This window comes from Alligator sinensis, unplaced genomic scaffold (genome assembly GCF_000455745.1).
Source record: "Alligator sinensis unplaced genomic scaffold, ASM45574v1 scaffold1156_1, whole genome shotgun sequence".
Classification (NCBI taxonomy): Eukaryota; Metazoa; Chordata; order Crocodylia; family Alligatoridae; genus Alligator; species Alligator sinensis.
Window position 1 is genome coordinate 80916 of NW_005842296.1, and position 12352 is coordinate 93267.

At 43.6% G+C, this 12352-nt stretch overlaps 1 protein-coding gene across 1 annotated transcript in view; it reads left to right on the forward strand.

Annotated features, from left to right (window-relative positions):
* The window catches only part of CDC5L (cell division cycle 5 like), a 45546-nt gene extending 42139 nt beyond the window's left edge, over positions 1-3407 (forward strand). The window contains exon 16 of the mRNA XM_006028209.3: positions 2902-3407. Within this exon, the coding sequence (XP_006028271.1) occupies positions 2902-3006 (105 nt within the window). The 3' untranslated portion in view covers positions 3007-3407. The remainder of the gene's footprint in view (positions 1-2901) is intronic.
* Positions 3408-12352: the final 8945 nt, after the last annotated feature.

A 12352-nucleotide genomic window follows, 5' to 3' on the forward strand; every position in this document is an offset into this window, starting at 1 on the left:
CGTGTTGGGGACCCCTCTGCACTCCTGTGGGACGCTCCATCCGCCCCATCATTGCAGTGTTCACAAGCCATGCCTGGTACCGTGAGGTATGTAGAAAAAACGTTTAAAGCTGTGTCTATATCCAAATCACTGAATCTTTCTAAATCTCTCCAAATCGAGTCGGAGGGTTCCGATTTGATTGGAGAGATTAAAGCATCTCCTAATTCTATCCGGATACGGAGATTTAGCCACCGAATCGGGCTGAATCTCCACTGAATCGAATCAGCGACTGAAGCTTCATGGAGCCCTAATACCTAAGACAGCTTCTCCTTTTGTTGCCCTATCCTGTCACATCCAAGAGCCTCTGAACATTAAAAGCTCAGGCAAATCTGGTTTTTGCTTCTCCTTCTGCCCACCTTGTCCTTGTTTGTGTATGTATAATCTCCTAACAGATTTAGCATAGGTTAAATGTTCCCTCATTATCTGTAGTTTCCATTAGGGTATAGTGGAACAAATGACAAAGCTGGCGTAAACTGTCATACCTCCATGGACATAAGTGGAGCTTGGGCAGTTTACACAGCTGAGATAAGTGTTCTTTTTCTGAATGTTAAAACTTCTTATTGTCTTATTAAGGTTACAGTCGCATTTCAATACCAAGCAAAGTTGTAGAATAACCCATGACAAAATGGGTATTTTACTGTTAGTGCCTCTTACTAGAAATTAGGCAACTGCTTCAATTAATGCTAGAAACTGAAAAAAAAAACCAAACATTTGGCGAGGATTGTTTCCGGTAGGAAAGGATGTCTGGCAAAAGCAGCATTACACTGACAGTTTGGGAAAAGAGAATATTCTTGGGCCATTGGAAAGCACCTGAACTTTGGCTTTGTCATTTAAAAAGACAAAGTCCTACTGATCTCTGGATTGTAGCCGAAATAAATTAGCCTGGCATTAATTTAGGGCCCTGCTGCACAGTCAGATAAAAGCTAGGTAGAAACCAGAGTTATGTATTTTCAAGCTCTAACTTTTTAGCTAGTTGTCTCTGTTTATAGCCAGGATAGACATTTTTTATTGTGTGTTAATTAGTTTGCACATGTGGCCAGTCTAAACTTATTGCACATTTAACCAGCTAACTGCGCAATACATGTAATGTGTAGCAGGGGCCTCATTTTGGGGATTTGTTTTCAAATTGGCTTCTAGGTTCATTGGCTAGCTTCAAAAGCTGATCTACCAAATGACCCAAACTGATAGTTTTCAAATAATTATCTGATTTCTTTTGTGGGAAAGAGAGAGAAGAAAATGGTGGACTGGGATTCGTGGCGTTCTGAGCTGATTAAGCGAGAGAAAAGCAGCCATACTCTCTTCTCCCTCTTGTATTTAGAGAAAAAAAATCAGCTAAGATTTTATTTCCAAATGCTTTATAGTAGGAGATGATGTATGAAGCAGGAAGAACACAGCTTGATTTTTTTTCAGCTACCCAGCTGTGTGTGTGCAGTATCAACAATTAGAAAGACCCTGCTTTGATTTTACAACAAAGCCAACTGTATATGGAAGTCATTAGGAAGGAGGAAAGGTGGATCATCACCAATACATCTCTCATGTATGGAGTTACTTTTCTGTACCATGCTTTAAACAGCTGGTGCTAAACTATAGATCATTCTCTAATTGCCCCCAGTTTTGTTGAGCATTGTCAGTGGGCCCATTTAAGACCATTTCCGATCACTGGATGTATTTACATATCTAAATAGAAAGCTTTACTCAACAAGCTGCAAGTTTTCTGCAGCCTTTCCAAATTGTTTTGTCCGAAATCTGCAGTGTGTGTGGTCTTGAAGTCTCAAATACATCATTGATTTATTTAAACAGGTCATGTCCCATCATCAGAAATACCCCCTTTCTTTCTGAGGTGCTTAAATGACCAGATTTTGATGTCTGAAGAAAACTGTTGCTAGCATGACTTTTACTGTCATGCTTGAGTGACTAGACTCCTTCCTCTTCTTGAATGGCTCTGCTCTGGACCTTGGTGCTCCTGTTAGTTAAGTTTTAGTCACTGACAAGCCCTACAGTTTGGAGCAGCGCCAGTGTCATTGTGGGCTAATAATGTTTACCCAGCCTTATAGGACCTGGTGACCATTAGATGTTCTCGCCATTGTCTAGGATAGATAGATGCAGTCCAACATCATGATGAAAAATGCTCACTCAAATTGCAACAGTAACGTGACTGAAGGAAACAGCCGGTCAGTACGGTAGCCCCTAATGCCATGTACATCTGTGATCATTGTGGCCGGACCTGCAGCCACCAGCCAGTAGAATAGCTGCAGTGTCCATCATCACTCGCTGATGAATGGATGTCATATACGTGCAGAGGAGGTAGTTAAGTATGTAGGAGTCGGTATTTGGGAGATATTTTGAGCCGTGTGAACTGGAATGAGAACAGGCTGTCTTATGATCTAATTTCGCTAACAGTTGCAAAACTTGTAGAAGGAAAGCTTTCTCTGTACAACTCATTGTTGACCTGCAGAATTCATTCACCGAACTGTAGAATTCATAGTGTGTAACTTTAGCAAGATTCAGAAAGAGATTGGATAATACAGTCATGATTGAGTTCTTAAACCAATCCAGGTAGGGATTAGGAGGTGACCTAATGAGGTAGGGGGAGCATCCCACATCTGACTAGCAGGAATTTCCAGCACCTTCCTGTGAAACATCCAGTGCTGGTCATTGTTGGTAATAGGATCCTGGATCTAAGGGTCCCTGGCTCTGATCCAGCACAGCAGTTCCTGTCTCTCTAAACAAACCCAATAGTTCTTCTATCTCAGCCATCGATCTTGGCTCTCTAGGGCACCAAATGTAGTGCAGGTTAGTCCAGGTTATGCTAGTGCAACTTTGGGGAGAACTGACCAGTCATTCATTCTGTTTCCGCATTAGTGTCTAAAAGAAGATGTGCAGCGCCAGCAGGAGCGAGAGAAGGAGCTCCAGCAGCGATTTGCAGACTTCATGCTGGATAAAGAAACTTTCCAGTCAAAATACTGAAGCACAAGATTCCTTTGTCCATCAATGTGACGTTTTTCAGGTGTACAGTTACTTCTGTCTTGCCATCCATGTCACAGATATCAAGTATAGGTAAATTGCTGCTCTACGCATCTTGTGTTGTGTGGGCTTTTTTAATGAACTTTCATTGTACCAAACGTTCTAGGTGTAAATGGCTTAGTTCAATATTAAAGATTTTTGGATTTAAAAATCCAGGACTTTGGTATTACAAGACGAAATCACTCTTTTTTGTAGCCTCATTGTCATTGTTTGCTAGGGTTATTACTGATTCATGCTCCCAGTGTTTTACCGTTCTTAAGATCTACGGAACATAAACCTGCAGTCTATGTGCCTGTAAGTAATGTCTCTTGAATAAACCTGGAATGTAAAGATGTCTATAAAAAGAAACATCTTCGTGTTGCTTATCGGGAAGGGAATCTTTCTTTTTAAAAATGTCTCTTTTATGCCCTTGGTCTCTCTTTTTTTACTATTAAAAAATTTAGAAGCGTAATTATCTGTAAGGGGAACGAGATATAATATAATCAGGACACAAATACAGCTAAAGCGTTTCAATTCTTTTATCACTAAAGGCTCCTCTTTTAGCATCTGAATGTCCAGTGTGATCATTTTGGAATGTGAATGGATTAAGGAGGTTAATCTTACTGCAGATTAACTTCATCTCTTCCACTAAGGTGGAAAATAGATTTTTTGGAAGCACTCAGGATTGACCTAACTGCTTTTATTACACAGGTAGCTGTGGGAATTTTACCACTGAGCGAGTGGGAGCAGTTAGGCCAACACAGTGGGAATTTCCAAAATGCTCAGAAATATTCACTCCACGAAACTTGCAGAACCTCACCCAGGCTTGACTCCTTTTCACTGGGTAAAAAAGGCTGCAGCAGCAGCTTAAGGGAGGGATAGATCCACCTGAGAGAGAATTTCCCCTGGCCCAGAAATTGAGGAAGGCAGCTACAGACTGTCCTGCAAGGATCTCAGAAGAAGGTGTGATGGTGGCAGGAAGGTGCATCAGGAATAGGCCTCAGCTCTGGTGGTCCTGGGCAGCACTACACGCCGGGTAACCTCCCATGGCAAAGTTATGCTGGGAGCTTTTTAGGTCTCTTGAGCAGTCTGGAACCACAAAGTTGCTTAAAGCCACATTAGTCTCCTCGGGCTGGAAGTTGTCTCTATCATTTAGAAGCTTAACCCAGAACTGACTTGCTGGTTTGGACGACTGCTCACCTAGAGACTTCTCTGAATTGGAAGTACGATACCTTCAAGTGGGCCTATTTCCTAAATCACTGAAGCATTTTGCAGAACTAGGGCGTGAGCTGTGCTAGTATGAAGTCAAGTTGAAGGCAGAGTAGATTTGCACCGTATAAACCAGTGGTCCTCAACCTATTTGCCACAATGGGCCACGCTTGCAGGTCTCGATGTGTTGTGTGGGCCGCACCCACACAACTTACTTCCTATGTATTCATTTAACAGGATGTCACATGGGCTGCAGCAGTGTGCCAATTGAGCCGCATGCGGGCCATAGGTTGAGAACCATGGGTATAGACTAGATGCATAAGCTTTCAAGAGGGCTGGTTAAGTGAGCTGCTGCTTACAACAGCTTATGTATCTCTGATTTAGTCCGTAAGGTCAAATCTACCCGGCCATCCACCATTTTTAGAACCCTGCCCTAACTCGATTTCTGTTTTTGTTTGGGCTAATAATAAATATTAGCGGCTCGGGTTTTATTGTGAGATGGGTGAGACATTTATTCCAAAACAGTTCCTTAAATTCATACATATCTGCCGGGGATCTGTTGCAGAAGACTGTTTTATGTTTTGTTTTTCCAACAGTGCCTTCACATTTCTCCAGAACCCTAGAAAAACAGCTTCTATCCCCTTCTGCTGCTTGTTCTTCACCTTTTCTGGACAGTTGTTTGTGGAATACATAGCAGAGGGGAGAAGCAGCAAACAGTCGTGATGTTCAATACCTTGCAAAGTCAATGTGCTAATACATAGGAGTTTACACCAAAGCATGGGCTATACTGTGGGTCATGATGTAAAGGACCCTGAAAAGAAACAGGAAGTTTATTAAACGTGCAGATTTTCTGTTTCCCTATATGGCATGGCCATCACTCTCATTGATTACTGAGGCCTGAGCTCTGCTGTCTTTGCTAGGACCTGACTGCCTGGCAGCCATTTGAATCTCTCCCTTTTTACCAACAGAAACAACGGGTGAGGTATTTATATTAATGCACACCAATTTTTCTGTAACACATTTTTTTTTTATGTGTCTGGCTTGTAACTAAATCAGAGGAAGTGTCTTTAAGGATCAATCTTCTTGCATCCTGGCTATTTTAGCTTTGCTGTATGTAGGGAAGGAAAATGTTGTAATGTGTATCGTGGGAGGTATCTGACAGTTCTTGTGGTTGGATGGTAGCTAGAGATTTTAACAGAAAACCCTCATAGGTTTACCACTACCACAATTGGGTTTCTTCCCTTTCTTGTTGAGCACTGCAACAGTCTTTGAGGTTTCTTGCATTTCTGCTTGACAGTTTCAATGTGAGGCAGGTATTCAAACCTTCCAGCTCAGCACACTCTCTAGTGGAAAGTTAGAGGGACAGAGTTGTTCAGAAAAATCATTTTTTTCCTCTGAAATTTTTGCACCAGTTGCAGTGAATATTAGAAGTTACTGCATTTTGAAAGAAACCCATAGAAAGCTTATTGTGATGTTGCTATGTGGAAAAGGCATCAATAATGAAACTTAAGTAGAGTTGCGATGAGTTCCTCACTTCACTTAAGGAGAGAAGTTACAAATGTATTGTATGACACCATTTCATGCTAACTGGGAGTATAAAACTGCTTGTAACGCATAACAGATCTCAATATCGGATATTCTTTAACTTTAAACTCTGAAACCAGTTGTCAAATTTGATCCCTGAAACAAAAAAAAAATCAGTGATTATAGGTGAGTAGGGCTGGAAGGGATCTCACAAGGTCATCTAGTCCAGCCCCCTGTGCAAGCCAGGATCATCCACCTCACCCAAGTGTCTGTCTAACCTGTCCCTGAAAATTTCCAGGGAGGGCAATTACACCACTCCTCTAGGTAGCCTGTTCCAGTGCTGGACCACCTTTGTAGTCAGAAAGTTCTTCCTAATCTCCAACTTCAGTTTCCTTTGCTGCAGCTTCAGACCATTGCTTCTAGCCCCGTCCCCTATTGACCACAAAGAAAAGCCCATCTCCATCCTTTCTGTAATCGCCCTTAAGGTATTTGAAGACTATTATGATCAAATCTCCAACCCCCTCAACCCCACTCATCTCTTCTCCAGACTAAATAACCCTAGCTCTTTCAACTTTTCCTCATAAGTCATACTTTTCAGGCCTCTGATCACATTTGTTGCTCTCTGCTAGATTCTGCAATAATGCACAAGTGTGAACAACTTAACTTTTTCCTATAATATACCAGCCACACACCATGTCAAATAGTTGTGCGGAGATAATTATTTTAAGTATTTTCTCTCTGAAATTTTTTAGCTTCCACTTAGTTCTTCAGAACATACCTGCAGGCCCTTTAATGAATTTCAGCAAAGATTTTCTTTCCTCTTCCTGGAGTCAAATGCACTGGCTCCTCTCTCAACTGGCACCTGCTTCGATGTCAAGGTAGCTGTTCCTTTTGGGCTGTGGATCAGGCACCTGGAAGTTGATGGTACTAACATGAATCATATCAGCTGAGGCTCTGCTCCATGTCCTGCATATACTAAAATCCCACATGCTCCAGAACCAAGGTAAAGAGGAAGATTTTTCCAAGGCGTTCAGGCTCCACTGGATGCCTGAGCCTCAAACTCCCAGTTGTGGGAATTTGGAAAATCCCCCCTAAAGTGAATGGTGAATTCAATCGCACAGTTTCAATCTTTTTAACATATCCCAAGTGATGATCAAATGTGGCAGCTGGCCATGAAACCTTAGGACTCACAAGCCAGAACATTCAAGTGCGGTTATCTGTTGTCAGCCACTGCCATCCGTGTTTGGACACCTCACATCAGTTGTAATAGCTGTGGAGGTTCAGCACCTTGGAAGACATGGCTGCTTTCAGTTAAGTGCCTGGGCATAGTTTCCAACTGCTAGGCATCAAAATCCAGATATGATCATTTGTAGACACTAGCCATCCAGCAGTAACATGCACTAGTGTCAGAACTCTGTCCTGGCTTTATTCATAGCAAAGTTGCTGAAGAAGGTGGTCTGGTCTGGTCTTTATCTGACTCGCACTCCTCTCTGAAATCCCTTCTTGGACATATCCTCCATACTGCGAGCCCAAAGTAACGCCCGTATTCCAAGCAGATTTTTAAAAATGCGGTATTGTATAGCATGGTCCCCTGTACCCCACCACCCATTTTCTTGCATTGTGAAACACTGGCTGAAAAACAGCCAGATACTCACCTGTGTAAAAGCAAAAGAGCCTTCTGGTCCCCATAACTGATTCCAGATTTGTCCCCTTCCATCACTCCAGCACTGACTTGCAGATTGGTTAACGAACAACTTCACATCTGATCCTGCTCACACAGGCCAGTGACAAAACTCAAATGAATGGTAATGGGAGAGCAGCCTCAGGCCCCAGTTTAGGAAAGCACTGAAGCATATGCTTAAAATTTAAGCATACGGGTAAAATAATATTCAGTCAGGTCCAGACTAAGAGACATGCCGAAGCAATGCTGAAGTTCTTCTGTGTGCCCCGGGGGATGCTGTTAAGCTTGTGCTTAATTGTTTTGCTGAATTGTGACTTGAAAACAGTCAATAAAAGATGAGGAGCAGCACATGGAGTGGCCTCATTCTTGTCTTGCTAATCCCTGGGCAGCCTTTTCTCTCTCTCTATAAACAATTTTCTGGATGAGTGAATTGAAATGGTTTATAATGCTTCCCAGGGCCCCATCCACAATAACGAATGCATAACAGGTGATAGAAATGAATCAGCTGCCTGGAGTTGGAGCAGTGCTTTATAGTTGCATTTAGGGTTAAGATTCCCCCCCACCCGTTTCTTTTCTAGCTTAGTGTTTGTTAAGCTCTGTCTCTGTGCGGGGCTGGGGCTTTTTGAAAATTTTGCCTTTCAAGTGAAAGTCAAAGGTTTTCCACATATCGGCTTAGACGGGACCTGCCTCATTAGATCATTTTCACGTTCGCAGGTTGTAACAGTGATTCTGATGTATTCAAGTTCCTTAACGGCTCCTCAAAGGAAATGCCTAGTACCTTCTTTCTTTTTTTTAAGTTCACTTATGTCCATTGATAGCCTTTATGAATTGTGATGTGTGGAAATGGAGACTATATTTCTTATTTATTCAGTTCATATATCAGATCCTTTGCCAAGTATATGCTACAGGTAAATGCTGCTTGGGATCTGACAAAAATATGCTCTTTTTTTTTTTCCAAAACATGTGGCGTCTATTTTGTGTAATCATTGTGCCTGTAACATTTTTAAAGCATTTTATATACCCTCGGTGAAATCCTGGCCCCACTAAAGTCAATGGGAGGTTTGCCGTCAAAGTCAGTGGAGACCAGACTTCACCCCCTTTTCCCACCCTCCACCCCCAGCCTATCTGATGAGTCTCTGAGAGGAGAAGAAAAGAAGATTGATTTTCTGAGAGATAGTCACGTAAGTTTAATAGAGGTTAATGAGCAAGCCAAACAGCTCAGCAGATTAAAAGGCATTCTTTTAACTATATCTCCTGCAAGATCTTGTTCCAGAATTAACTCTGATTATAGAGAATAAATCTCCTGCTTGCACATCAGACACAAAGGCACCGATTGAATTGTTTGTTTCACTAAATTAATATTTAGTTAACTATTCTGCTGATGCACGGGTCTTAGTAATACTTGGCACTTGAGGGCTAATTTCAAAAGACCATGCCCATAACATTATTAGCATTCCTACAGTTGTTACAAGATCTTGGCAAGACCCTTCCACCCCCCACACTGTCTCTGGATCTCAAGTATGAGGGAGAAATTATTTTGGCTGTTGATTGCATTTACTTTCATGAAGAGTGATGCTGTAGTACAAGACACAAAGCAACTTCAGGGAAAACTAGAAAGGTATCTCTGTCTTTCCCTCTCCCTGACCCTTAAACACAACAGCTGCATCCAGACGAGCACAGATGTGCGGTGTGTGGCGCCGCAGGGCCATCTGCCGTGCCACACACTGCACATGCTACTTCCCCGCACTGCTACTTTGCAGCACAAGAGGGTTTTTTGATCTCGGGAGATCCCAGGGTTTAAAAAAAACCCACACCGAAGAAAAGCAGGGCCCCTTCCAGCCCCATGTGCTTAACAGCAGAGTACGCCTGCTCCTGTAACTGCACAGCTGTAGTGTCCGGACCCACTTTGTGGTGAAAGCCAAAACAAAAGCCGGGTTAATTTGCACCGCCCACAGGAGCTGCCTGTCTGCCCGTACTGGAAGAGTCAGCCCATCTGGTTTGGAAAACAGCTGCACGAAAAGTGTGGTTTCACCATATCCGCATGTCTGCCCAGCACTTCTAGGAAGCATGGGCTTTACGCCACAAAAGGCAGAACATTGTAGCATCTAACTGTTAGGTGCCTTGTTGTCTAATGGAAGCCACCTGCTCTGGGTAGACATCCAGGCTTCCTGTACAATGCGTTACGTACCAAAAATGGGCAGCCCACCCTAAACTGTGCAGGGAGCTACTTAAACTCAGGAGATGCTCAGGAAAAGGATGCATCTTGCACCCTGTCTCTTTGGGACAGATACTTGTGCAGGGGTTGGCCGGAGATGGCTAATTCAGAAAAGGATGCACAACTCTGGAGGTAGATACCTATCCCAGCCCTTTTTCAAACAACAAAGGGCAGGACAGGTAGTAGTGACCCCTTCTCATTCTGGAGCTCTGTGAATTGTGAACACAGGCAGGTTCAAATCACATCCTCTCCACTTACTGATGTGATCTTCCACTTCTGTGAATGTTCAATCCCCTTGGCATCAGTGTCTTGGGGAGGTTGATCTCTCCGGTTCAGTCTGTTTATCTGTACAATGGGGAACTCCGCCAAAGGAGCAAGACCCACCTCTACTCTGGAATACCCTATAGCCTTGCAGGGAAAAGGAAGAGATGCAGGTTCAAATCCCGCCCTTGGCTGGATGAGGGGAGTGAATCCAACTCTCCCACATCCTGGAGGAGAGTTCTAATCATGGTGCTGCAAGATAAAAAGGGATGGCAACTGACTTCTCTGCCACACCTTTTGCTGGGCCTGATCCCTTACTTGTTCTCTTAAAATGCTCTCTGGCTTGTTCGTGAACACTAACATAGCTTGAGTGCGAGTGAGGTGCTGAGTTGTTCAGCATTGTCAAGACTTAGTTCTGAACTGTCAGCACCCCTTGGATAAGGTGGCAGCTGAGTGGGCATTTTTAGCATCTAAATATTGGACTGGGGTACCTCCAGGGGCAGCTAGACAGGACTTGGGCCTCTACATCCCATCGTGAATCTAGCGCATCTGTGGTGCGTGCTGAGATAAGCATAGGAGGCCCTTGTAGGATGATGCCATCTCAGTGGGATGCCTTTGAACGAACTGACAGTACCTTACAACAGGCGTCTCATGATTTTCCAAAGGTTTTAAGCTTGTATTCACCAAAGGACCTAGATATCTAAAGTAGGGCTAAGGTTGAACATGGGTGCCTAAAGGACAGATCTGCAAAGATAGTGAGTTGCCAAACCTTCCGCTGTGATGCATGCTAGGTTAGCTGCCTAAATAGGACTTGGCCTGTAACTGTGTGGATCTGGGCCTTAGGCCAAAATGTTCTTAAAATCCCTGTTTAGCTGCCGCTTAACCCTGGAAGGGCCCAAACTCCATAAGCATTTTATTGTCACTCTAAAATTCCTCATGGATGCAGAGTTGTACCGCTCTGTGAGCCAAAACTTCCTCGGTCTTTCCATGGCCAAGCAACTTGGCACCTAACTCGTGTCTAAATGCAAAAAAGCAGGTGTTGTTCCACCTAAATCCCCTGTGGGCCTCCGTCTGGTAGGGGTCTCAGATACCTAGCAGGCACTGACCTCAGCAGAGTCCACAACTAACTCTAGCTTTAATTTTAAATATACACAAAGGAGATGATGGTTACCTCCCCCTTTCATATGATAGCCTATGGGTTAGGGCACTTTCTCAGGACATGGGAGATGAGGGTAATTTTCTACTCAGCTTAATGTAGTCCATGTCCCATCTCCCAAAAGAGTGCCCTAATCACTAGGCTATTCTTGGTTGGTCTAGTCCTTAGCCTACTTACTGATGTCTGTGCAGAAATGCATTCTAGACTTCCTGGGCTAGAAAGGGAGGGTATGAGTAGTCATGGCAGTAGGACACTTGCCTGGTGAAAGATGTGGATTTGTACCCACGTAGGCCAAACAGGGACATGAACTTGGCTCTTCCACATCTAGGGCAAGTGCCCAAGTACTAGGCAGTTACAAGGTGGGTTTCTCTACTGCCACCAGCTCTCACTATTTTTTTAAAGGAAAGAGAGCCCTGTTCAGCTTCATGAAGAGATGGTGTGTAGGTGCAGACGTTCAAGAGAGGCTTCTAGGCTGTAAATCCCAAGTGGGCAGAGATGCCACCCTGGGTGAGGCATCTAAGCCCCAGTGGGACTGCAATCACAAACCTGTCCTCTAGGTACAAACTGGACTGTCTAACGTTGAACCACTCATAGTTCATGCTCAGTGCAGAAGTGGGGGTGTGCATGGCGCTAGTGAATCGGACTTCCTGGCAGATCCCATCGTGTATTATTAGAAACAAATAAACAAATAAAACCTCCACGGCTGAGTTTCATTTCCTTCTCTTTATTGGAAATGCTTTGGGGTTAACAACATGGATCTGTTTTAATTTTACAGTTACCCACTGACCACAGGATGCCGATTGTGCATCACTAGAAAATGTACAAATGTCTGTCTGCCTTCCCTCCCAAATTGCACTAATGAGCGATCGTAGGATCCAAGCCAAGCCCGTGTGGGCAAGCAGGAGGCGGTTGTGACAGTAATTGAAGAAACTGCAGAATCAGCCAGAAACGCAATGGTTCACGACCAGCACTTGGTCCAGACAGATACACATGTACTTTGAAATATTAAATGAATGATAACAGCAGATGGAGGGAGAGATTGGGCAATAACCAAGACAAGAGATGCAGGAAAGTTGATCCAGATGGTGGGGATGTATCACTCTGCTCATCAGGCCCTTTCCGTTGTACCACTGCAAAGGCCTGGTTTTCAAAGGTATTGTGGCAGTTAAAGGCAGTAGGTATTTGATAATGAGATCACAAATGAGGTGCCCAATGCCCACTGAAATTAAGGGCATTAGGTGTTCTCAAAGATTTCACTAGTATG